Source organism: Zalophus californianus, chromosome 16 (genome assembly GCF_009762305.2).
Source record: "Zalophus californianus isolate mZalCal1 chromosome 16, mZalCal1.pri.v2, whole genome shotgun sequence".
Taxonomy (NCBI): domain Eukaryota; kingdom Metazoa; phylum Chordata; class Mammalia; order Carnivora; family Otariidae; genus Zalophus; species Zalophus californianus.
In genome coordinates this window covers 59,312,006-59,337,867 of record NC_045610.1, presented here as the reverse complement: position 1 = coordinate 59,337,867, position 25,862 = coordinate 59,312,006, and the positions used below count along the sequence as shown (strand labels likewise).

Here is a 25,862-nt window from a genome sequence, read left to right as displayed (position 1 = left end):
TTTTTTGTCGTTATTCTCGAACTTGAAAGGTCGGGTTCAGAAGTTAACCTTCCTCTGCCTGTTTTTATAGTTAGGCTGTTTTTGTTTTGTTTAAGATTTTATTTATTTGAGAGAGAGCGCAGGAGAGGGAGAGGCAGACTCCCCGCTGAGCAGGGAGCCCGATGCAGGGCTTGACCCCAGGACCCCGGGATCATGACCTGAGCCCGAGGCAGACGCTTCACTGGCTGAGCCTCCCAGGCGGCCCAAGTTGGGCCTTTCTGAAGACAACGTGGCCCCTTGCCTTTGGGGTTCCCAGCTCTTCGGCTCTTCCCCAGGGCTTGGGTGCCCATGGCTAAGCGACTTCTGGTTCTGTTTCCTTCAGGGCTGGCTGGGCACGGCTGGGCTGTTCTGATACAGCGTGTCCATTAGCGAAGGGGAGAGAAGGTCACACCTGCTTGGGAAGGGATCCAGCACGGCAGCAGATTCTGTGAGGTCTGCTCTGCAGCCTGGGGATCCAGTTATGTTAGTGCTTTTGGGGGTGAACAGGCTGCTGGGAATGGTTTGTGTTTGTCAAACTCCTGATAAATGAGTCTATGAGTAAACATTAATCCTGTGACAAGGGGCGCCTGGGTGGTGCAGTCGGTTAAGTGTCCAACTCTTGGTTTTGGCTCAGGGCATGATCTCAGGGGCCTGGAGTCGAGCCCCACATTGGGCTTCAGGCTCGGCGTGGAGTCTGCTTGGGAGTCTCTCTCTCCCTCTCCCTCTGCCGCTCCCGCTTGTGCTGTCTCTCTCTCAAATCTTAAAAAAAAAAAAAAAAAAAAAAACATGAGAAAACACTGCCGCTGGGCGATAAGGAGGGTGGCCAGTACGTTGGAAGAAAGGCTCCTCAAAGGTGGCGGCAGAGCAGGCTGGCGGTGGTCATCAGACCACGGGGCTTGCTTTGTTGGCACATTGACCAGACGGAAATGCTCTCCGGGCCTCCCGGCCCACTGCCCCGTGCAGGTCCTTGGGCTGCGGCGGCCCAGCCCCTCCTCTGTTTGCTCTCCGTCCTGATTATCGGAAGAGCTGGCTCCGTGGGGAAGGGCATTCGCAGCCCAGAGACGGAGAGAGCGATGTGGGCGGCCCTGCCTGGCCACTGGGCCGGGCTGTGCTGTGCAGCACGGGGCAAGAGGCTGCACAGGGCGGCAGGGACCGGGCTTGAAGGTCACAGCGTCATTGATCAATTGGAGGCCCGGAGAGCAAGGGCGGGCTCGTGCTGAGGGACGGGAGTGCGTTCTAGCAGTTGTAGGTGGTTAGAGGGGGCCAGGCAGAAGTTTCTAGGAGCCTGAGGAGGGTGGTCTCTGCTGTCACCACACAGCTGTCCTCGGTGGCCAGGCTCTTCCAAGATGCGCTGGGAGGCGGCCTCCCCAGACGCTGTGGTGACAGCAGCACTTGGTCATCCCCTCCAGTTGCCGCCGTATCTCGTTTCTGGCCATTTCCCTGTGGGAGGAGTGGGTTCCCCCCGGGGCTCCGTCTCACCCGTCCTGCATCAGACCAAGGGCTCACGCTGCTGCTTGCAAGTTTTCGGTCTTGTTTGGGGGGTGGGTTTTTAGTCTTTTCCAAGAGTTGATTTGGGCGGTAGCCCCTCTCGAGAAGGAATCAAGTACCTCGTCAGAGGCAAACGTATGTAAGCAGTTCTCTGATTGCAGGACAGGCCCCGGCTCCTCTTGTGTCCTGGAGTAGAGAGAGGGAGTCCGACGTGCTCCAGGAACTGCTCAAGTATTCGTCAGATAAAGCTTACGGGAGGAAAGGTACTGGTTTCAAGAATGGATTTCTGTCCAGCAGTTCACTCGTCGGGCAGCAGAGGTCTGAAATGGACCCGCTGTGTCATGATCCTGGGGCGGGGGTGTCACTGGGCTTTACGGACGGGCAGAGGAATGTCAGCCATGATCCTCCCTGAGCTGCAGCCGTTGCACAAAGTCCAGAACCAGGCCCTGTGGGAGGATCCAGAATGCTGCCTCCCCGGGGGTGTGAGCAGAGGCAGGGAGAACCGATCTTGGGCCTCTGGGTGGCGTGGGCCAGCTTGGGAAGGGCGTGGATGGGAATCACCCAGCACCGGTGCTGTGCATTTTTAGTCTCAGAGAAAGAACATGAGACCTTTGTCTCTCAGATGAGGGCACAGGTTTGAAAGGAACTAAACTGGGGGGCTGGTGGTACAGAGCTAACAACGTTTGCGCTTGAGGGACGGACCACTGTCCTGCACGCTGGGGACCACTCTGCCCTCCCTCCTCCTCCTCTGCGTGGTCCATTTAACCGAAAGGTGGCCCTCGAACATGCTGAATGTATCAGGAGTAGGCCAGTCTGGGTCGTAAACACCATTCTGGAAGCAAGTGCACAAAGGTGCCGACGCTCAGTGTCTGCTTTGTAGTGTTGACCTGGGCTGGCGAGGTGTCGGCTGTCAGTCAGGATGCCATTCAGGACAGCAGATGGGCCCGCGCCGCCACGGTGATGGACGACTGGGATGAAGAGTTCGATCGAGGGAAGGTATGGGGTGCACTTGAGGCTGGCGTGACAGGGTACTCACGGCGGCCCCGCCGAGGGCCGGGCGGGGGGGACTTGACCCTTTGGGGCGGTTTGAAGTGGCAGCGACCTTGTAAAGTGGTCAAGTACAACAACGGGAGGAAGGCTGCTGGACTCGGATGCCGGCCTGGCCACTGCGAACGTTGTGTGGCCCGGACGAGGCGTTTTTCCCCGTTGCTTTGTTCCTTCATCAGCAAGGTGGGGACCGTGGGGACACCTCCCTCAGGCCACATGAAGAGTAAGCTGGTTGGTTCTGCAGCAAATTGAGAATCGTGCCCCCCCACCCAACAAGCCTTCCCAAGGAGCCACAGGGACCAGGGGAGAGTCCTTTTCAGGAATTGTGACGCCTGGGGTTTCTTTATGTAGGAAAAGAAAGTGAAAAAGTTCAAAAGAGAGAAGAAAAGAACATACAACGCCTTCCAGAAACTTCAGAGTAGACGGAACTTTTGGTCTGTGACTCATCCAGCTAAGGCTACCAGCCTCAGCTACCGCCGCTGACTTTGCTGCTGTCGAGATGGGTCAGTGTGGGGGAGGTGTAAGGGGTGCGTTAGTGTGTGGTTTGTATTTTATTGTGTGGGGGGTGTGTGGTATGGGGTGTGTGTCTAGTGCATGTGCGTGCGGTGAGGTGCACGTTAGCGTGCGGTGTGCGTGTGGTGTGCGTGCGGTGAGGTGCACGTGTGCGTGTGGTGTGCGTGCGTGCGGTGAGGTGTGCATGTGGTGAGGTGCACATGCGCGTGTGGTGTGCGTGCGGTGAGGTGCACATGCGCGTGTGGTGTGCGTGCGGTGAGGTGCATGTGCGTGTGGTGTGCGTGTGTGTCTGGTGCGTGCACGTGCGTGTGGGGTGCGTGTGTGTCTGGTGCGTGCAGGTGCGTGTGGGGTGCGTGTGTGTCTGGTGCGTGCACGTGCGTGTGGGGTGCGTGTGTGTCTGGTGCGTGCAGGTGTGTGTGGGGTGCGTGTGTGTCTGGTGCGTGCAGGTGTGTGTGGGGTGCGTGTGTGTCTGGTGCGTGCAGGTGTGTGTGGGGTGCGTGCAGGTGTGGGGTGCGTGTGTGTAGGGCAGGACTGGGTGTTTTCAGAGCGCCATCTAATGGTGCGTGTCGTCCCATGTGGACGCACACCCCTGGGGTGTTGGTAGGACTCCCAGGGTCTCCATCTCCTCAGCAGCAATGTTGTGTGCCCCACAGCCTCGGGAGACGAGGTGTCCCTTCCTGGGCCCTGTCCGTCGGAACTGAAGAGCGGCCTTGTCGAGGACCCCGCTGCCCCGTTGCTGCCAGGCCCACACCGGCTACAGGAGGAATGCCCACAGGTCTGGGCTTCGTCGCATCGGGACCTCTGGCGTCACTGCCTGCGCCGTGACAAACCCCACAGTGACGTGGAGAGCAGGTGGCAGCACACTGGCCGGGAACCTGGGCAGCAGTGCGTGTGGTCCGTGGCCGAGAGCAGGGGAAGATGGCGGCCGCAACCCTCCCGGCACATCCTCGAGCGAGCGAGTGCCCCCAGGGTGAGCGTGTGCGCTGGGCTCCTCTCGGGAGCCGTCTGTCCCCCGCTGCTGGCGGCCGGCACTGCTGTCTGGTCCTGCCTTCCCCATTTCCGTGGGGCAGGGACTCTATGCCTTACGTGCCCCCCTGAGAAAGGAAGCCCAGGGCCGCCCCACAGCGCACCTCTCCCTTTTCTGGAATTGGGGGGCGGTGCTGCCAGTGCGTCCCTCCCTTACAAGAGACTCTCAACCATCTCTGGAGAGAGAAGGCTCTTTTGGGGCGGAGGGGCGGCGAGAAACGGTGTGCTGACACATCTGCCTTTCCAGCTGCTGTTGATTCTGAGGTGGCTTTGCCATTCCTTCCCCTGCAGCTGCAGCGACCCACGGGTCTGTCGAGGTGGTGGTCTTGGGGTAGAATCCTTTTATTTTACTACTTAATAGAGACATTCATTTTGACCAGGTCTGTGGCTTCCATTAGCAATATATTTCTTTTTCCTGATATGCAATACTGGCTTTATTTGCTCAATTTTGTGAGTGCTTTTGAATTTAGATGATTGTATGACTCAAGAAGATCACTTTTTTAATCTTGCTCAAGCTGTGCCTGCGAACTTGTAATTTAATAAATACAGGAAACCCTCAGTTAAGGTGACACTTTCCAGAAAAAAGACACATGACTCAGTAGCAGAAGGTATAGAGGTCAATCCAAAAATGACTCCACGGATGTACGTCTCCGCTTCCTCTTCTCCAGAACGCCACACGCGGAGACGGACTGACGTCTGATGTGGACGTCCGACCTCCACGGTGGTTCTCCGTGGCCTGAGGCCCACCGATGGCCTGGTCTGGCACTCCCTTGCCGCTTGCTCTGGGGCCCGGGGGGGTCAGAAAAAAGTGTTCCATTTTCAGGGCGGGGGTGGGGAGATATGTTAATTTTTTCACATAGGTAGTTCTTTTTGACTTTTCTTCCTGTTCTCACATTTTCTCTTTGAAAAAGGTGGGGAGAATAATGATGCCCATGGCGCGAACTGGGGCTGCCTCTGGTCCCAGCAGGAGGTGAGCAGGGCACTGGCTGCATAGGCCAGTCTGGGAGCCTTTTGCTCTTTTCTCAGAGGACGGATTTCTCTGTTAACCACACCTTGTTCAAAGATGAGGGTCGTGTCCCCCCTCCCGCCGCCCCCCCCCCAGCAACCCCTAGTGCCCTGTGGCTTTGTCATCTGCCACTTCGGGAGGGAAGGCAGGTGCCTTTGTGGGCAGGGCATTTTTTTTTTTTCCTCTTCTGGTGTTGACCCTCATTCCTGTATGGCCCTATTTTTCTGTAATGTTCTGCAGTTGAAAAGGGAAGTTGTCTGCAGCACAGAGTTGATCTCTTTTCTTGCTCCCTCCTCTTCAAACCAGGCTCTTCCCTTTTCCACTTACGTAATTATGAAACTTTTCCTGAGGAAAACATGCCCACCGTGTCTTGGGCGGTGCTGAGCCCTGGCCTGACTGTCGGCAGCATTTGTCACTGTTCATAGGGGCGAGCCCTTCCCTCCCACACCTGGCCATCGGCCAAACTGGGAAGGGAAAGGATGGGCCCAGAAAATCAGTCCAAACTCTAGGGGACATGTAAATATATAAAAATATATAAATAACAAAAGCTTTTATAAGAGCAGTCACTTGGTTGACTTAGAACGTGGGTTTAATTTAACTTTGTATCGGGGGGGTCGCCTCTCCCGGTGGCCCCGTGTGGCCTCATTCACCTGCCTTTTCCTGGTGGGCCTATAGTCCAACCATGTCCCTGTGCGCTGTGCCTCCGCTCCAGGGGCTGAGGCGCCCCCGATGTTGCCAAGATCCTGGTGCAATAAAACAGGTTTTTGTGAGCCCTGCCTGTGTCTTTGTGTTTTTCCCTTTGATTTTTAGGAGTTAGCATCCCAGCGCCCAGTTCAGATGAAGGGTTCCCTGTGGTGCACTTCCGGGTAACTCGTCAGTATGTGGGAAGGTTTGGAGCAAGTCTTCCTTAAGGATAAAGAGAAATAAAGAGATTTATTTAAATGTATTAATAAATACATTCATTTGAATTTAAGAAGACAGAGGAACCCTTTGAAGTGGCCCACTGAGCTTGGTGGGTGATTCACAATGAGTACTGTGTTGAGGAAACTTGGAAACCATGTTCCACTGAGGTTTGCTGTTTGAGTTTTTTTACTGAATAACATTGGGATTTCTACAGGGAAAGTGAGAGGGAAACGATAGGTGTTACTAAACTGTGAGTTTTCCTCATAGTGGGCAAGAACAACACAGGCCTGCAGCTCGAGACCCTCCCAGCTCGGCGGTGCGCCGCCGGGAGCGGGTGTGGCCGCACGCTGGGGCGCGTGGTGAGCACGACTGCACCGTGGGGCCCACGCGGGAACTTAATTCGAGCTCCTGGGGAACGTTCCGGTCTTGTCAGGCCGGGCCACCTGAGAGCGGGCGGGTCAGGGTATGGCTGATAACACGTCCTCCAAGTTGGGTGAGGCCAGCAGGGGCAGCAGGTCCCTGCAGGGATGCCTGTGACGGGGAGGTTCCGTTCGGCCAGAGCAGCACCCTTAAGTGGGCGATGGAAGGGAAAGCAGCCCTGGGCAGTGGCCGCTTTCCAGTGGGTGGCTTCTGTCCCAAATACTCCGCAGACACCACTAGGCAGGCCCGCCCCCTGAGTCCTACTGCCCCTTCCCTCTTCCCTTCAGTGTCTCTGAGCTCCCACCCAGTCGTGCCCCTCAAACCTGGGGACTCTGCCCCGTCACCGTGGGCGCTTGGCCAGAGCAAAGTAGGAACAGGTGAGGAGAGGCCACGCCTGGACCCAAACAAATAGGGTGCCCGGTGGGGTGGGAGAGTTTGGGGTGGCAAGGCAAGCTCGTGTCCACAGTGTCTGAATCAGGCTGGGCAGCGGTAGGTTGGGGACCCCCTTCAGCCCCGAGGCACAGTGGTCATGCAGGCAGGACCACGGCCTTCTGGTTACTTTTCCAAACTTTTCCACTCAGTTGTGCTGGGTACAAGTAAGGAAGAGCAAGGCTACGTTTCTCAGGCAGCCTGTGGTCTCCAGGCCGGGACTGGATGCTCCGGGTGGGAACCACGATGAGGGTGTGGTGAGCGCTGCCTCCAGTGGCGCCAGCCAGGCAAAGGCAAAGCACAGGGTATGTTCTGGTTGATAATTTCAGCGCGAACCGCAATTTGCCGGCCTCTGTACGTTGAGAGTTCCTGCGAGCTCCTGCATTGTTTCTAGCAATGGTTGACGAGGTCTGATTTAGGCTTTAGACTCTGGAGGCTGATGGCAGTGCATGAAGGCCCAGGAGGCCGAGGAGGAGGGAGAAGCCTAGGTGAGGATGTGACCAGGCCACCAACCAGCAAACCACTGGTCCGGCCCGGAGCTGACGTCGGCAGAGCCGTCGGGAGGTGGCGTCACCTGGGTATTTGGAGACGGAATCAAGAGGAGAGGTAACAAGTGGAAGGTCCAGAGTGGGGTAAGACAGCTCCTGGCTTGGGTGGGCAGGTGAGTGGCAGGGCCAGTCAGTACCAGGGAGGCAGGTGGGTGACAGACCCTCACCCCCGACCCCCAGCCGTGCAGCCAGGCCTGGGGAATGTGCATGTTACTGGAACGGGAACGGAGAGAGAATCACAGGTGTGAGTTGTAGGAGAGCCATAAACTTGGAGTCTGGGGATTCAGAAAAGTCCCGGTGTTTGCCCCCCGGCCCCGGGAACCAGCTGGGATCATTGTGGCAGCCAGCGTGCCCTCCAGCCCAGAGAAAGGCCAGAGCACTAATCCCTGCCTGGAGTCTTGGTGCCCGCACAGCCTCGGTATAGACAGGACATGGCTAGAACGAGCTCTGGGGGGCACTTGGTAGCTGCTCAGCAGTGTGGTTTTACCCCAGCGCCCCCCTTTAACCACCCTCGTGCTCGGAGGGGCCCCTGCTGCACTCTCCTCGAAGACCCTGCGGGTCGTGCATCCTGCTCCTCCCTGACCTGTGTCTGGACCAGCGAGCTTCCCGTCTTCGTTCGCTCTGCTTGCCCTTGAGGTTGGTGCCTCTCCCAGTCGCTTCAGTGGTTATTCCAAACACGTTGGCTCTCCTCCTTCCTGTGTGCACTCACTCTTGGCAAATGGTTTCTAATCCCACTACAGGAATCCCCTCCCACTCCAAAATAAAACAAAGCACGAGGAACCACCTTCTCTCCATCTCCATCTGCTCCTTTCTCCCCCTAACCTGATGCTTCCAGCACTCGTGGAGCAGCAGAATCAGCTGGACAAGTTATTTAGGGCTAATATGAATGAAATTGGAATCTGGGGGAGAGGCTCGGGCATCGGCATTTAAAACCTTTCCATGTGATTCTGGGCAGCCCGTGTGGGGAAGTGCTATTCTGGTCCCGTGCCTCAAATGAGAGCGAGCATCATAATCTCCTGGGGGTCGTTCCAACACCCATGTCTCTGGGCCCCATCCCCGCCCAGTCTGATTCAGCAGGGGGCTGGGGCCTGAGAGTGCATCTCTCATGTTCCCGGGGAGGCTGGTTCTGATCTAATGGTTTTCGTATGGAGGGGTCAGCAGGGGTGAGAGTCTAGGAAGGCAGTCAGAGGTGTAGACGGAAGACTTACCCTCAACCTCATGGGGACTGCCGCAGACTGCAGAACCCCCTCGGCAGGGCTGGCACCCCACCTGCGCTCTTGAGGCCAGCTTCTCCTACCCCTCTGGGGATCTGTCTGCCGCCTTCTCTCATGACAATGTTCACGTGTCTGCCATCCTATAAAAGCCCCTTGTCTCTGTGCCCCCCGCCCCCAGCCACTGTCTCCCTCAGCCAAGCCCGAGCTTGCTCTCTGCTCCTTTCTCGTGGTCAACTCCATCAATATCCGTCAACTCCGATCAATACATCTCACTGCCTGAGCACTGTAATCTGCTGAACTGCTTTGCCTGGGTATCCTACTGGCAAGTTCGTGGCTCACCATTTATTTGAGTCCTCTTAGTGTGTCCCGCCATGGCTGGGGGCCCACTGCCTACCCCGTTGCCAAAGCCAGAAACGTGGCCACCACCCTGCGCACCTCCCTCCCATCACCCCCCACCCCCACGCCAGCAACAAGAGTCTCAAATACTCAAATACTCTGTCCCAAATACTCCGCAGACACCACTAGGCAGGCCCGCCCCCTGCGGAGAACACCTGTTCTCCCCACCCAACTTCCTGACCCCACCGCCGCCTGGCTTTCTGTTTGAGTCGTCACCACTTTGTCCCGGCCCCCCATAATCAAAGACCAGCTCGACCTCCAGCGGACCTGCTTCCCGCTCTGCTCTCCTGGGCGCAGGACAATCTTTCAGGACCGGAAACTCTAGGCAATCACTCCCCACAAAGGTTTCCCACCCCTGTCAGTTAACAGGCTCCCGTATGTAGTCCTGTAGACCGCACCTGCCCGAAGGGCCTCTGGGCAGCAGAAAGCATTCGGGAGCCCAGGAAATGGGCCTCTGCTTGGGGCCCCAGGTTGGGCGTGCTTACTCTGAATGCAGTCTCCTCCTGGCTTTCCTCGAGGATCAGCTGCTGTGTGGTGTTCCTGCTTTAAAGACTCACAGAGGAGTCAGTCTGGGTCAGACTCACTCGTGGCTCACTGTCACAGAAGTGCTGTCCCTCAGGCAGGTCCCAGGTATGTAGGTGGCCCCTGGCCGTTGCTGGGCCAGATTTTAACTGACAGGTGTATAGGGAATTCAGGTGTATAGGGAATAATTTAAATGAGTGACTTTTTCCCAGCTGTGTTGTTAAATGTGGAATGCATCCACCTTCATCTGCCCCTGCTAACAGCTGGGATGCCTAAAATGTGCTCTTTTGCTCTTACGGTCTTAGAAGTGATCTGGGTTGAATGCCCTTTTTCCTCCCCTTTCACATGTGTGCCTCTGTGTCCTGTCTCACGTGGCTGCCGTTAGGTGCTTCCGGTCGGCGGGAAGTGGCGGTCACTGTCTCCAGCAGGGCCCAGGAAATCCTTGTCAGGTGAGTGCCCTGGGAAAGTCACTTGAGGAAGTGTCCTTGATGACTGTGGCCTCCACTGGGCAAGCGGGCAGCCCATCCTCCATGGCCGTCACTGGCTTGACATGCTGCATGCACCACTTCTTGGCCACGTGGCCCTTCCCTGAGCCCAAGCCCCAGTCCAAGTCCCCTTTGTGTCACAAGTGAAATCATTCGGGCAGAGTCTGGTGGGAACAGGAGCAGCAGCCCCCCATTTGAAGTGGGAGCTTGAATCGCGTGGCCTGTGGCCAGCTCTCTTTTGGGCGGCACGGGAGGCGTTAGTGACAGCTGGATACAATCCAGTTCCATTACACACAGATTTTAAGTGCCATTCACCCAGAAGAAATTGCAAGCTTTAGCAAAATAAAATGTGGGGGTTTTCAAAGCAAGACAATGCCCCAGTCTCGGCCTGCGTGAGCGATCTGTTTCATGGTCTCTCCCGTGTGTGAGGCACCCTTTCTCCCCCTGTGCACCGCCTCCCCCAAGAGCAGACTTGGGGAGCCGGGCAAGGCTCCGGGGCTGGCCGCTTGGCTCTCCGCCTTGTGTCTGTCGAGGACGCTAGATCGATGCCGGTCTCAACACTGTTCTGCCCGCTCACTGTTGGTTGCTTTTTTTTTTTTAAGATTTTATTCATCCGTTTGAGAGAGAGCGAGAGCAAGAGCACGAGCAGGGGGAGCTGCAGACGGAGAGGGAGAACACATTGTTTTTGAAGAAGTTTGAAAAACCACAGTATAAATACAAGAAAAAAAATTTTTTTTGCTTAAAAACCTTCCTTCATAATTCTAATTTTTTTAAAGGGATTTTATTTATTTATTTGATAGAGACACAGCGAGAGAGGGAACACAAGCAGGGGGAGTGGGAGAGGGAGAAGCAGGCTTCCCGTGGAGCAGGGAGCCCGACGCGGGGCTCGATCCCAGGACCCTGGGACCACGACTTGAGCCGAAGGCAGACGCTTAACGACGCCCCAGGCGCCCCCATAATTCTAATTTTTGAGATTATTGTGTTAAGGCAGGGATGGTGGGAGAGAAGCACCAATTTTAAAAAGTTGTTAGTGGACCAACGGCTGAGGATGACAGACCACAGGGAAATGGCATATCCAAGGTTTTCGGGAGAAACAGCGACGTGGGGAGGTGGGCTGGGTTAGAACCGGCAGACTGGAGGGGGTCCCAGATCGTCCACGGGGGACCGTTGCTCCCGGCTCTCCCTGCCTTCAGCTCTGTCCTCTCCAGGGGCTGAAGACACAGGTAGCCATCGAAGCCGGACACGGTGGCTCCCACCATGCACTGCAACCTCTGTGAGCCTCAGTTTCCAAATCTGTGGTACAGGGATGACATCTAAGCGATCCCTCTGAGTCACGAATGTCATCTAATGGAGTGTTTCTGACCATGACTCCAAGTCAGAAGTACCTGTTACATCCTTGCCTATGTTCACCCACAACCAAAAAAAAAACACTATCCTTGTTACATGTGATAGACGCTGATTTTTAAAAATTGTATTCTATCTTCATCTAATAAGGACTGGATTCTCAGGCATTGGGAGTCAGGACCTGTAATTGAACCAGGTAAGGTAAAGGAACTTGTCAACCGTCAAGTACTATGCTAATCGCAGTAATTAACATTCACAGCAGTACCCCTCACTACCCTAAGGTGCTAGGTTTGGGAGTTCAGATAACAGTTTTGGTGTTGATAGTGAGAATCAACCTGTCATCCGAATGGCTTTTCTTCCTGAGCTTTGGTCACTGAGCAAGAGTTCAGGTGGCAAGGGACACCTGTTAGGGGAAGAAAGCCAGCTGGAAAATGCCTTGAATCTCCTGGTGACTCTGGCCTAGATCATGGTAGGGGAACAACCAGGAGGGGGCAGATGGCAGGGAGAGTCTCAGCACTCCACTAGGGTGAAGGGAGATCACCTGGTCAAAGCCAGTTGACTCTGAAAGCATCGAAGTCCAGGCCAACACAAACGAAATGCAGCCGGATCACTGCACACACACACACACACACACACACACACACAGGACATGAACACGCTGGGGCCAAAATATGACCCTCTGCTGTAATGTCCCCTATGAAACTAGACCATCTGGTGAAATCAGTGGAGATTAAGCTCATAAATCCACTAGAACCATCCTTTGAGGAGAAAGATAGCAATTTATACAAGAGAAGCGTCTCATTTCTGGAATTATTTGAAAGAAGCACATGGGGGATGTGCCTAAGGAAATAGAGACCATCTTCTTAGATTTTAGGGAGACACCGAAGGCTGGGTTGGTCAGTTTGTGAAATTAAGAGGAATGTTTGTGAATGAGCAATTTTCTTAGAAGAGTGGGCCAGAGCCGTACCCCCAACAGGATGTAAAGATTAGGGTTCTTGAGGCTGATGTGTTGAAATCCATCTTGTCCAACAGAAATTCCCTTTAGCTGTGTAGAAGTTGAGTGGAAGACCAGGGCAGATCTAACACTTCAGAGATCAGTTCTGGGCGGAAGCCTGGATTTTACGGGCATTTTACGGGCAGAGGCTGCCTTTTGTGTGCAGGAAAAGGTCCGGAGGCTTGAGCTCTTCGCCCAGGTCACAAGGCTAATCAGAAGCAAATCCGAAATAAAAGCACAGAGTTTCCTCATTGATTCGTTTTTCAAGAGGAAATTACTTTTCTTTGTTGCCTAGAACAATTGAGAAGTCCTGGGAGGCATACTTTAGGGTTGGCCAGTAATGAAACGGGCTGCCGAGAGGGGTCACACCTCCCCCTGATGGAGATATTCCAAGAGAGGCCCTGTCAGCTTTTAGGGACTTTGCCAAGGCCTGGGCTGAGCTCTCCTCCAGCAGCCCCAGGTCCAGCCCGCTGTGGTCGGTGTCTCGGGGTCTGCTCACCGTGAGGGACTTGTGAGGCTGTGAGATGAATGATCCTGAAGTCCCTTTCAACTGAGGCTCTTGTAATTTTTTTTAAAGATTTTACTCATTTATTTGACACAGAGAGAGAGAGAGCACAAGCAAGGGGAGCAGCAGGCGGAGGGAGAGGGAGAAGCAGGCTCTCCGCCTAGCAGGGAGCTCGATGCGGGGCTCGATCCCAGGACCCTGGGATCATGACCCGAGCCGAAGGCAGCCGCTTAACTGACTGAGCCCCCCAGGCGCCCCAGGCTCTTGTAATTTTTTTTTTAAAGATTTTATTTATTTATTTGAGAGAGAGAGAATGAGAGATAGAGAGCACGAGAGGGAAGAGGGTCAGAGGGAGAAGCAGACTCCCTGCTGAGCAGGAGACCGATGCGGGACTCGATCTCGGGACTCCAGGATCATGACCTGAGCCGAAGGCAGTCGCTTAACCAACTGAGCCACCCAGGCGCCCCCTTGTAATTTTTTTTATAAATACTTTAAAGAAGATTTTATTTCTAAAAAAATAAAAATAAAATATTTTATTTATTTATTTGAGAGAGAAAGCATGAGCAGGGTGAAGGGCAGAGGGAGAAGCGGACTCCCTGCTGAGCCTGACGTTGGACTGGATCCCAGGCGCCCGGGACCATGCCCCGAGCCGAAGGCAGACGCTTCGCCGACTGAGCCCCCCAGGCGCCCGGAGGCTCTCGTAATTTTTATGGCGAGCACCGAAGCAGGAAAGAGCTTGTGCGTCTGGAGTGGCTAGAAAAGTGGCATTTTTCTTTCTTTTTCTAAATCAACAACAAAAATACATTCACATGTTTTAAAACAACCAGACAGCACAGAAAGCCCGTGACAAAGTAAATACGGAATGAAAAGTGGGTCGCAAACTCCCTTTCTCCCAGTTTATCCCCACCAAGTTTTTCTGCGTATCCTTCCAGAAAAATTGTTTTCCACAAAGCAACACATCTACACAGCATCTGTTTCTATCAGTGAGTGTTTTAAAGTGGACAAGTACAAGGTAGTGCACTGGGGATTAAAAGATGCTAAAACCGTCCATAAAAGTTGTGAGCTACCGTTGTGGACAAACTGGCACACTCAGGAAGGAACGCTTCCAGCAGGGAAGTCAGCCAAGACAGCACTGGACTGGGGACGGAAAGGCCCACAGGACGAGTCCTTCACCTTCACCTCCTTTTGTGACCGATCTCAAGCTGCAGAGTCTGTGGATCTCCACGGAATTCCTGAGGTCGCGCTCTGTGTACGGGTGGGGAGTCACGAGTCATTGGAAGGGGAGCTTGTGGGTTCTGGGGCTCTCATCCTGCATCACTGGGATTTTCCTTTTTGTCACAGAGAAAACAGCCTCCAGATTTCTTAGTGTCTCACTTGATCCCTTGTATTTTTTTTTTTTTTTTTTTTTTTGCTGTCTTTTGAGCAATTACTTTAAAAGGCCAGGTAGGAACGCAGTCCCGTGGGTGGAGTTTAGCATGGTAACACTGGGAGAGTCCGGGAGAGGGCGCACTGCCCGGTCCTGCCTCAGCTCTCTGTGTGGCCCCGGCCCCTGGACCTCCTTAGGCTTCAGCTTCTTCGTCTGAGAGCTCTCAGGACAGGCTGTCCTGCAAGGGTCTTTCCAGTTCGTCGCCCCCTCACTGGCTGATGCAAGCAGGTAGCTGTTAAGGAGTGCAGCACCTGGATAGCAGAGGCCTCCGATCTCCAGGTGCAGAGCTGCTGCCCTAGCTCGGGAAAGGGAGCTCGCTGCACCAGTGGCAGGGGGACTGGTAAGCCCATAGCGCAGGCAAATAAAACATGCAGAGAACAGTCTAGAAACGTGTGGATTCAGGGATGATGAATCAGGGCCACGAAAATCCTGAAATGCTGGGAGATGAGGTGCCTCCCTTTGAAACTTGATCCAAGAAAATTCAGGGGACTCATAAAGGGATGCATAAAAGCAGTGAAGTCAAGACACTCACGGGGCTGAGGTTTAGATTACAGAAGTAAATGAATTCAAATGCTCTGAGGCCTCTGGCCAAGGACAGGGCCCTCCCTGGGGAGCTGGGGCCGACATGACCTTCGAGGCTGACGTCAGCGAGGACCACCCTGCCCTTCAGTGGCCAGACGCGACCTTGGGCCTGTGGGAGGCCTCCTGCCGGTTGGCCCGCCGCGCTGCCCTTGCGAAACCCGAAACGGGCGGGGCCCGCGGAGGCGGGCGGGGCGGGGCCTCGGGGCCGGGGGGCGGGGCCCGGGCGGGCGCACGTGCGCAGGCGCGGTCCTGGAGTTGGCGGCGTGCCCGGAGGTGCGCGCGCGTGGGCGGGGGGCGGGGCCTCGGGCCTCGGGGGCGGGTCCCACGCGGGCGCGCGGGCGCGGGCGCGGGCCTGGGGTTGGCGGCGTGCCGGGAGGTGCGCGCGCGTGGGCGGCGGGCGGGGCCTCCGGCCCAGGGGGCGGGGCCCAGGCGGGCGCGCGTGCGCAGGCGCGTGCGGGCGGCGGCCGCGTGCCGGGGCGCGCGCGGGCGGCGGGCGGCGGGCGGGGCGCCCCGCGGGTGGTGAGGGGCCGGCAGCGGCGGAGGCGGAGGCGGCGGCGGCGGCGGCGGCGGCTGGGGCCGGGGGCGGGGCTCGGAGCCGGGCGGAGGCGCGCGGGGCCAGGCGCGGCGGGACGTGAGGGGCGAGCGGCGGGACCCGGCGCACAGCCCGGCGCCGGCACCATGGAGGAGGACGACAGCTACGGTCAGTACGGCCCGCGGCGGTGCGGTGCGGGCGCCCCCTCCCGCGCTTCCTGCCGTGTCCGCCCGGGCGCCTGTCTGGCTCGGGCGACTGGCGTTTCGCGGGGCCGGCGGTGCGGGACGCGAGCCCAGGGCGGCCGGCTGGGGCCGGGGGCCGGGGCCGGGAACCGGGGCGGCGGGGATCGGGGCCGCGGGCCGGGGGCCGGACGGGGCGGGGGCCGGGGGTCGCGCGGTGCCGCCCGAGCGCCCTGCGGCTCCGTCCGCGGCCCCCTAGTTTCGGGCCTCGGTGGGGTCTGCAAGTTGTGTGCCGGGTCCGCGTCTTTGTTTGTGAGCCAGGAGCACGCACGGCGGGCCACCCCGAAGCGCACGGGCTTCCCCGGCGGCGGGGCGGCGGCTGAGCTGTGGGCACCCGGGCGCCGTCGGGCGGGCGCTGGCCCCGTTGCCGGCCGCCGTCTCCCCGGCGAGCGGTTCCGGTCCCCCCCCCCCCGCCACCGCCCGGCCACGCGTCGGGGACACCCAAGTTTGCGTTCCCGCGGGTGCTCATCACCCTGCAGAGCGTCCCACTTGACAGTTCCCGAACCCCGCGTCCTGCTCACCTTATCCCCAAAACTGGTGGCCGTCAGCCAGGACGTTCGTCCCTCCAAGCGCTCAAAACTGCAGGGCTCGCCAAAGGTTATTTTGAAATGCTTTTAGTTAATTTATTAACATTGTGTTCATGAGGAGTTTGAGAATGGCAGCTCGAACAAGGGGTGACCTTCTGCGGGTTGGGAGCAGCCTAGGCTACGGCAGAGTTTAACGCGCTGGTGTGGCTCCGTGGATCCCTTCCTGGCGTATTCACTGAGGCAGGTCTTAGTTCTTCTTTTCATGCACAAGTAAGTCATTGTGGAGCTGTGGACGGGGAAGAGGTGGCTTTGTGACCTGCAACTTGACCCTGAGCTGTGCACCGGGGAGTGTGCAGCTGCCCTCAAGACCCACTGGCAGCCTGAAGTGCAGAGCGCCTTAGGGATGGCCACCCTCAGCTGTCCCCTAGTTACCTGCCAAGTAAAGGCCTCTGTGCTTTCCTTCTGTGATTGAAAAAAAACCACCACCAACAAAATAAAACACCTCCGGGCTGGTCCCAGAGGGTTTTCATCCCCTCCCTACCTCTTTCTGCACAGGAGAAGCCTCATCCAGCTTTGCCTATTTTGTCTGTCTCCTCTTGCCATTTAATCTGTCGACCCCAGGGTCCTGCCACACTTTCTTCTTGCCCTCTGCTAGTGTTTGTACCCACCAGGCGAGGCAGGAAGCTCTTGGTCTGGTTGCTTTTAATACAGTGACCGCTTTGCCAACAGGCACGACATGAATTTGTACTTGGAAGGGGTAAATAGAAGCGGGTGCATTCGCGTCCCAAGGCAGCTGTAACAGATTAGCATAAACTCAGTGGCTCAAAACAGCATATAAATTTATGATCATATAGTTTTGGAGGTCAGGAGTCCAAATGTGGTCTCACTGGGCTTAAGGTGTTTGCAGGGCTGCGTTACTTTTGGGGGTTCTAGGGGAGTATCCATTTCCTTGCCTTTTTCACCTTCTAGAGGCCACCTTAATTCTGTGGCTGGGCCACCTTCCATCTTCAAAGCCAGCAGGTACCCCCTTCTGTTTCTCTCTGACCTCTGCTGCTTCTTATTAGGACCCTTGTGATTACATTGGACCCACCAGGATGATCCAGCGAAACAACCTTAGCTCTGCAGGGGTATTCCCACTTTGGCCACATAGGGTAACATAGAGTTCTGGAGATTAGGTCATGGACATCTTTGGGGGCTGATATTCTGCTGACCACACATAAAGATGAGAAAGAAGTTTATTCTTCCCCCTTATACAGTTAAAAATGTCATCTTCTTTGTATTTTGGAGGAACTAAGAAGGTTGAATTGAGAAAGGCTCCCTACTCAGCATTCACCACACAGAAAGTACCTAATAGCTTAAGATGGTCCTATGAAGAATAAGTTTCTCAGTTCTTTAGGGTTTCCCTTAGTCTCCAGAGCTGTCCGTTAGGTTTTACAGTGAATCTACCTTGAGGCATAAGACAGCTATTCGTGTAACACATTTCAAAAGCAACTGCGTGCTGCAGACTCCTCAAACACATGGAACGCCTGCCCAGCCACTCCCTCCGAAGCTAGAACCTCTGTTGTGCCGTGAGGTAGCCTAGGACCTTCTGAACCCTGTGTCTTTGGGGAGATGATTGTGATTTCCTGCCTGCCATTTTGGCCTAAAAAACTTTTGGAACAGAGCTCATTTATAATATGCTAAAGAAAGAGGATGAGTTTTAGAGTTTTCCTGTTCCCTTACAGAGAATTTCAAAAACCAACACAACAGCCTTTCTTGACCGCAGACTCTTTGGTGTTCCGTCAAGCCGGTGACTGCACCGTTGAATTCGGAACCCCTTCCTCCTGTAGACACTCCCTTGTAATACCAAATTGTTAAATCAGAGGTTCTTAACCCCCTAGAAAGGTACAACGTGCTTCGCACCGCCTGTGTGGCGGGACAGACTGGACTGCGACACGAATCCTTTTCAAGCTTAATTATCTTTGAAAAATGTGGAATTAGTGATTTTCTAGAAACTTAATTGACATTTGAAGAAAGATGTTCCTATTGCTTGTGGCTGGTTGACCTTTGTGCCCCGCCCCCGGTGTCTTTCTAAATGCTGTGAAATAATTGGGACTTTTTTTTTTTTTTTAAAGACTCATATAATCTTCTTAGGTCACCATTCTTCTGGACTTCACAGTTCTTTTTGCAGAAGGAAGAGGTATTTTTGCCTTAATAGGGTACCTTGCCCAAGAAAAGACTCCGTGACCACTCCTCTTGGTGACTTCTGAACTTGAGCCGATATTTTTAACCCGTAGACTGCCTCGTCATGGGTCTCTGGAGCCCTTCTGAAGTTGTATGGGGAAGGTTTTGTGAATGTGCCTATTTGGAGGTTCTGTAGCTCGCTTCTCAAAAGGTTCTGACCCCAGGAATTGCTGCCCCAGAGGGTGCGCATGTGTCGTCCACCTCTCTTAGGACAGACAGGCTGTGAGGTAGAGATGGGCAGGGCCATCGGTAGTGACAGTGACAGTGTTAGTGGTGACGATTCTGCATCACAACTCTGACAAGATCACCAAATTTCTGAGCGTAGGTTCTTAAGATCTCCGAACCTACAGTGCCATTTATGGCCTTTACTTCTCAAACACAGTTTCTACTCCTCTCGCTTTTGATGAGCTTCAGACTTATCCCTCGTGTGGACACGAGGGAGAATTGGCCTTTAAGAAGTATGCTTCTCTGTGAAGGCGTGGAGATCTTATCTTAGCCAGGGCACGACTTCCGCCATCCAAAGATGAAATGAGTCCTGGGCGGTGGTGGGCACGGTTGCTGCTGTTGGATGGTGAGCGGGAGCCCGATGAGTGGGAGCCTACTGTGTGCAGGGGAGATGGGCCGTTTCATCCTTGTGCTTCCAGAACAAGCATGGGGCCTGGTACCCAATAGAAGCAGCTCAGCAGCTGTTGAGGGAATAATAGACTGAACCAGGTTCCATGTGGCAAAAGTTAATATTCAGTGAGTGCGTTTTTGTCTTCAGCTTTCCATCCCAAACAGAAACAAGAACACTCTTCTGTACATGTTTGACCAGATGCCAAACCAATTTTCCTTGTTCTTCAGTGATATTGATGTCTTTCGTTGTTCTCGAATTTAGTTATACACTTAGTGATTTGTTTTTATGGAAAAGAATACAATTATGAAGTCAGGGTTTTCTTAGAAAATCTGGAACATAAGGTTACCATAATTATACATTTTGTGGTCTTTAAGGTAGAGTTCCAGGGGTGATATTAACATGTCAGAGGGGATAAACATTTTTAGAATTCTTGATGCATGGTGCCAATTTGCTCTCCAAAAGGGCTGTACCAATTTACCCTGTTCCTGGCCATGTATGGGGTTACACACTTGAGTATCACTGTGGCTCTGCCACTGGTGAGGATTTGCATTTGAAAGCTTTTTTTTTTTTTTTTTTAAACCAACCTAATGGTTACAAAATGGCACCTCATTAAATCTATTGATCACCAGCTAGGTTGAAAAAAATTTCTTTTGCCTATTTGTGTATTATGGACCTGCCACATGAACATGTGGGATGTTGGTTTCTTTATTTACTTGACTGCGATTAACTCTTTTTTTTTTTTTTTTTATGGCCTCGAACAAATCAAGTGACTGTTTTTCTCACTCTGATACTTTCAGCATGGGGAAAATATATATTCAGTCTGACTGGGGTTGGAGTGAGATTTTGACCAATTGTAGTAGTCACCTGTTTATGTCTCTTTAATTTTTCGATTAAAGATTGATGATCTCTCAACCCATATATTGACTTCTGGCCAAATACAAATGTTTCCTTTAGAGGAGAAATTGTGAGTTAGATAGCTCTTGCTGGTCTGGGTTATACTGATAAATGGGTCAGTCTATGGGATCTTAAGGCTCATACCTTCTCCTTTCTAAATGACCCACATACCAATCAAAAACAGTCTTGCCAAATAGATGATTTCTTATGTGTTTCATGCATTCAAGATCAGGTAGTTCTATAGAAAGAACTAGAAGGAGAGTGCCTTCTGGTTTCAAGGTTGAGAGCACACATATAGGTCACTTGGCTGGGGAGGAGGCGTGTGTGTGTGTGTGTGTGTGTGTGTGTGTGTGTGTGTGGCTCTGGACAGTGAGGCATAGGTTGGAGCTTCATCTTGGAGTCCACCCCCCGCCCAAAGGCCTGTCCGCCCCTTTCCTGCTCACCCTCCCACCTGAAAGGCTTGGACAGTGGGCTCCTGAAGAAGAGTACTTTGCCTGAACCTGTCCGTTGGCTTTGTTGCCACACTGCTTCTTGATTGTCTCTCTAATTATTGTTGCTTAGTTTCAGTTGCAATAATAGAGGCATGGAGGAGGTGGAAAATTATTTAGAAATGTTCAAGAAGTGAGTCCCACATCCTCTGAAACTGCTGGTAATGTTGTTTTGCCTCTCTCTTTGCATTGACTAAAAAAACGTAAGATGGGTGGAAGGCTGTGTAGGGGATTTTTGTTACTCGTTGTTATCCAGGATGGTGTGACAATGTGTCTCTTTTTTTGTGACGGTGAGGTGGTTATGAGGTGCTTTCTGTGCCGCCTGGCTCCCGTAACAAGGGTCAGGACATGACCTTCCTTATCTGAGTCTTTTCCTGTTTTTCACTTTTTTTTTCTTTTTTGAGTCTTCAGGGTTTCTCTTTCAGAAGAGTGCCTTTCTCTGGCATTGTTACAGTCCACATTGTAATTATGACCGTTGGGTATGAACGATGGAATTGGTGTGATGCTGTTAAAAACCTGTTCATCTTCAGTAGCGCTGCTGTGGGCTTGCTGTTGGCAGGCGGTGTGTCTGTGGGGTCAACAGGCGTCCGCCGCCACTCTGCACCACACGGCCCCTGTTGTCGGGGATGCTTTGAGCCTGGAGGACAGGGGTGGCGGCAGGCTGTGAGTGTGAGGGTCAGAGTGGATGTGGCAAGTGTGTACGTGAAAACCCTAGGTAAGCAGGGGGAGTAGTCCTGCCTGGAGTTGGGGCGGAACCGGACTGGACAGAGGACGGTTGCTAGAACTGGAGTTTGGAAGCTGAGTTGGTGCTAACTGGGTGCATGTGGCGGAGCAATACATTTCAAGCAGCGGGAGCGAGCCAGGGTCAGCAGGGAAGGGGACCTGGCTCCCTGGGGAGCTGAGTGGTTCTCTGTGCCTGGAGGTTGGGAGGCCAGAGACAGGCTCTAGGGAGGAGCACAGAGTCATGGAGGGCTTCTGTGTGTCACCAAGGACTGATCTCCGCCACGAGGAGCCTAGGGGGTTGGACTGGGGTATTTCATGATGATTATTTTGCATTTGAGAAAGATCCCACTGTCTGGTGTGGTTCCCGTGGGCAGTGGGGAGACCCTCAGGGAGCCGTTGCAACCGTCCTGGCGGGCTGGGGGAGGAGGGCCTGATGGAGGCAGCAGGAGTGGGCCAAAGGGCAGTAACTACAAGACACGTCAAGGACCTAAAAGCATGGGATTGATTACCAGGGTTTGGGAGAGACAGAGCATTGTGGGAGATCAGCAGGGTTCCAGATGATGCCAGGTTGCTGTCTCAGGTGACTGCTTGGGGAGGGTCTCCAGTTAAACGCAGGTGCTTAGTTTTGGACACAGTGAGCGGAGCTCGGGGGGGCGGGGGGAGGTTAGAGACCATCCCTTGAGAGAGGTCCATTTAGACAGTTGGATTTGTCGCTGGAACCCAAGAACTTACTACACAGCACATGAGTGGGAGTGGAGCCCAGGGAAGTGAGGAGATCTTACGCTGACCGAGAAGAGGGCCAAGGGTGCTGTCCTGGGCATGGCGTCTTGCTCCCCGTTAAAGGGCGGGGCAGAGCCATGTCTGAAAAGGAGGCCTTGCAGGCAAGCGTACATATTACTCCTTCAGATGAATGGATTGTTGGTGGGCAGAGAGGGCAGCAGCTATGAGGTAATGTGGAATGGAGAGACTTGCTTTAATTCGGGGATACTGTATGTCTTTGTAGACTCTTGTTATAATTTTTTTTAAGTGAGTGCTGTGCCCAGCGTGGGGCTCAAACTCACAACCCCAAGATCAAGAGTCACATGCTCCACCGACGGAGCCACCCAGGCGCCCCTACAGACTCTTTTTAATAAACATTTTGAAAACTCTTCCAAGCCAGTGTTGAATTACAGGACTCATGCACGGCACGCTGTGAAGCTCAGGCAGGACCGGGCTCACGTTCGCTCTGTCTGGGGCTGTTGAAGCCGGCAGCTGCCAGACCACGTGAGTGTGGGCACCTCTTAGCTTAAGGTCCTTGAAGCTCTGCGCTGCTCCACACACGGCTTCCGACAGTCCTGCTGACAGAAAGGAGGATGTTTGGAGTTCTAGCTGTAGTTTTGCATTTTCAGCTGCTTGGATGGTCCCCTTGACTTCCCGTCGCCATCTCAAATTCCGCCCGTCTGGAGGTGTTCTCCTGCCTCTCCGGCCCAGCCCTCCCCCAAGACCTCCCTTCTCTTTCTTTCTTTTTTTTTTTTTAAACTTTTATTACCATTACCTATCACCCCGGTTATCCAGGCTTGAAGGAACAGCTGATTGCATTCTCTTCTTTGCTGTCTGGACTGTTTTCCAGCAACACATCCATCCATCTGCCTGCTCAGCCTCTTTTTCATTATCTTCTCGGTGTCAGGGTGTTTGCTTGGATTTTAAGATACAGGCCTGCCTTCAGGAAGCTCTTAGTGTAGGGGAGTTGACATGTTGAAAAATTGCAAGAATATGCGACAGGTGCTCTGACGAGATGTGAGCAAATGCCGTGGGCGCCTGGGGCGATCCAGTTTTCACTTTGTTTTTGGGTGAGAGCTGCTTTGGGGGAAGACACCTGACTCTGGGGTCAGATGCGATGAGAGCGTTCCAGAGCACAGCAGTGGTCGGCAGCCCCGTCCGTGCACAGGTGAGGGACGGTGTCGGGGGTCACTGGGTGTGTGAGGCGCCCTTGCTCAGGGCTGGTCCGCCACTGGAAACCACATTCGCTGATGCCAAGTCGCTTCTGCTGTACCACCTGCTCCTGGTTGCCTGTTGTTTCAGATCCCTTTTCTCCTTTTCTGTACCTTATATGCTTCTCAGAAGCTTTCTAAACTTCCCGTCTTTTCTCCTGGAATTGGGGGGTGCAGAGCTCTGTGTCCTGGTACAGTTTGGATAGTGTTGTGGTTAAAACGTGTGTTGGGGATTATGAAGCAGATTTAGATGGAAAGAGCCCATTGTTAGCTTTAGGGTGGAAATCTGAGGGGTTTGTAGGATTGCACCGGAGAGGCCGTCCTTCCTCCTTCATCTGCGGGGTAGTGTTGGCTTGGAGGCCAGTGTTCCCTCCCAGGGCTCCTGGTGGACCGGGCTTGCTTGTGGTGCCAACGGGAGTGTCCCAGCCTGACCTCCGAGGATCCCCTGGAGCAGAGCTCACATGGCGGTTGGGCAGCCGGCATCTCTTGCGAAATACCGGCAAGCAGGTAAAGGTTAAGGTTGGTAATCCTGCCCCTTGCAGACCTCAGCCAATCGCAGGGGCCTTGTCCCGCCACTGCCTCGCCTTTTCACCCTTTGTGGTGACAACGTAACAGGCTCTTGGAAAACAAAATTCAGCAGTGACATGGGAGAGCACTGCGGAAGAGTAGTGTTTCTTCCGGGGAGTGACAGAGTATCTTCCAGCGTCTTGCCGCCCAGCACTGGCCTTGCAGCCTTGTCTGCGGTCAGAGGAGAGGCTCGTTTTTGCACCGGGCCTCATCAGGACGACAGTCCCTGGTGGGGTCACCGAGGATTCTGATTCAGGACTTCAGCTCTGCAGCTTCAGAAACAGACTTGGAGGCCTAGGTTCCTAAGCTTCGTGCAGTGAGGACACCGATTTATTGCTGTGTTTGGAGGAGTTCTGAAACCAGGTTTCGTGCAGTGGCTCTTGCGGGCCAGCTGTGGAAGCTCCTGCAGGGGGACTGTGGTTCAGGATACCAGGGGGCCTGGGGCGCGCCTCCTGGCTTCCACCTGGGGCCCCTCACTCTCGTGTCAGGGCCGTACACGACAGTGACGGATTGGCGCACAGCTCCATGGTGTCCTGGGCCGTCTCCTGGGAGTCCGGCCTCTGGGGGTCGTGGTGGCCTTGTCAGGCATGCTTCCTCCCCAGGCCATTCTTCCTTCTCTCCATGACTTGTCCTGATGTGAAAGGGGGGCCTCCTTCACTCTGTTCAGTAACTTGACAAAGACCTTAGTGATTTCCCTCTGTGTCCAGACAAAGCATGGAGGAAATGAAATTCTGAAAAGATTCTTAGGATTATAATTGGAAGATTATTTTCTGGATTTATAATAACCCAACAGAAATAGGGATTCCACCCTAGACTTTGTGGTCTAACTCTAGAAAACACACCCTCTGGCTGTGTCCGTGGTGCGCACAGGGGGGCTCCTCCGCGTCTGCTGACCTCAGAGAGCCCCCCCCTTCTCCCTCACCCCGAGGTCCCACCCCTCATAGATCTCCAGGTTTCCTGCTCAGCCCACTCGCTGGGAGGCACCTGACACTGTCCCCCACTGGGGCCTTTCTCTGGCTGTTGCCTGGGCCCAGGATACCTTCTGCCCTGACGTCCTCATGGTTAATGCTCTTGCCCACGGGCCTTGGCCCCAGTTCCCACTCCCCCCGGGGGAGACCTGCCCAGGTTGCCCAGCTCCTTAGACCTCCTGCACGCCCCTCCCCATGCTCACCCCCCATGGCTCGTCGCCTGCTACCAGTCCTGTTTGCTGCGCGTGCCTGGTCTCCTCCAGCTTTGTGATGGGCCGCGGCCCGCATGCCCAGCACCGGGCCTGGTACTTTGTAGGCTCTTCGTAGGAGTTTGTTGAGGGAACCGCTCAGGCCGTCCTCCAGCTCCCCGTCTGTGTTTGACAGGAACATGATGGCCATTGACGTTGCTCGTGTCTGCCTGTGAGTTGCAGTTGCAACTCGAATGTAGCCCTTTTACCGCACACGTAAGGTGTCCCATTTCGTTCTTCGGTTGTTCTGGGCTTCATTTGGGGGCTCGGTTCCTGCCACCACTGGGCATGGCAATAATCAGGTGGGAAGCTCCTCACTACTGAGTTGCTGCGAGGGTTATAGAGACGCTTTTTATGCATTCAGAGATTCAGTACAAATCTTAAAAAAGGAACATTTAGATGAAATATAGGATTATTTTCTTCTTGAAAGATGCGTGTGGCAGAGAAATTCTTTAAGAGGGGCTGATACAGGGGCGCCTGGGTGGCTCAGTTGTTAGGCAGCTGCCTTCAGCTCGGGTCATGGTCCCGGGGTCCTGGGATCGAGTCCCACATCAGGCTCCCTGCTCAGCGGGAAGCCTGCGTCTCCCTCTCCCACTCCCCCTGCTTGTGTTCCCTTTCTTGCTGTGTCTCTCTGTGTCATATAAATAGGTGGAATCTTTAAAAAAAAAAAAAAAAAAAAGAGGGGCTGATATATTCCCCAGTGAGGTGATTTGTGGTGTGAGCTCACTTTCTTCTGGGAAGTGTTAAGGTGTTTGACAAATGTCTGAGAAGGAGGAGACATAGGTTGTTGATTTTTTTTTTTTTATAATTAACAAATCAGAAAGCAAATGGTAGGAAGCGGCTCTGACTTAACATACGCCCTCAGTACCAAAGAGAGATGGAAGGAGTAGCTGCACTGTATTCTCTTCCTGTGGCTACTGTTCAAATGATCACAAATTTATTGGCTTTAAACAATACAAATTTATTATGTTATTGTTCCAGGGGTCACAAGTGTGGAATGG

The 25,862-nt window shown here is 54.1% G+C and overlaps 3 protein-coding genes across 9 annotated transcripts in view; all 3 read left to right on the top strand.

The window, feature by feature from the left end:
* USP36 (ubiquitin specific peptidase 36) overlaps positions 1-4,538 on the top strand; it is a 36,659-nt gene extending 32,121 nt beyond the window's left edge. For all 7 annotated transcript variants that reach the window (XM_027625948.2, XM_027625942.2, XM_027625947.2 and 4 more), the window contains 4 exons: positions 1,668-1,769; positions 2,387-2,502; positions 2,905-3,056; positions 3,720-4,538. In XM_027625948.2, the coding sequence (XP_027481749.2) occupies positions 1,668-1,769; positions 2,387-2,502; positions 2,905-3,036 (350 nt within the window). In that variant the 3' untranslated portion in view covers positions 3,037-3,056; positions 3,720-4,538. The remainder of the gene's footprint in view (positions 1-1,667; positions 1,770-2,386; positions 2,503-2,904; positions 3,057-3,719) is intronic.
* A 10,371-nt stretch (positions 4,539-14,909) lies between these two features.
* LOC113939839 (spidroin-1-like) lies at positions 14,910-15,389 on the top strand. Its single transcript, XM_027626469.1, has one exon. The coding sequence runs from the start codon at positions 14,910-14,912 to the stop codon at positions 15,387-15,389; it is 480 nt and encodes a 159-aa protein (XP_027482270.1).
* A 46-nt stretch (positions 15,390-15,435) lies between these two features.
* CYTH1 (cytohesin 1) overlaps positions 15,436-25,862 on the top strand; it is a 78,694-nt gene continuing 68,267 nt past the window's right edge. The window contains exon 1 of the mRNA XM_027625016.1: positions 15,436-15,566. Within this exon, the coding sequence (XP_027480817.1) occupies positions 15,545-15,566 (22 nt within the window). The 5' untranslated portion in view covers positions 15,436-15,544. The remainder of the gene's footprint in view (positions 15,567-25,862) is intronic.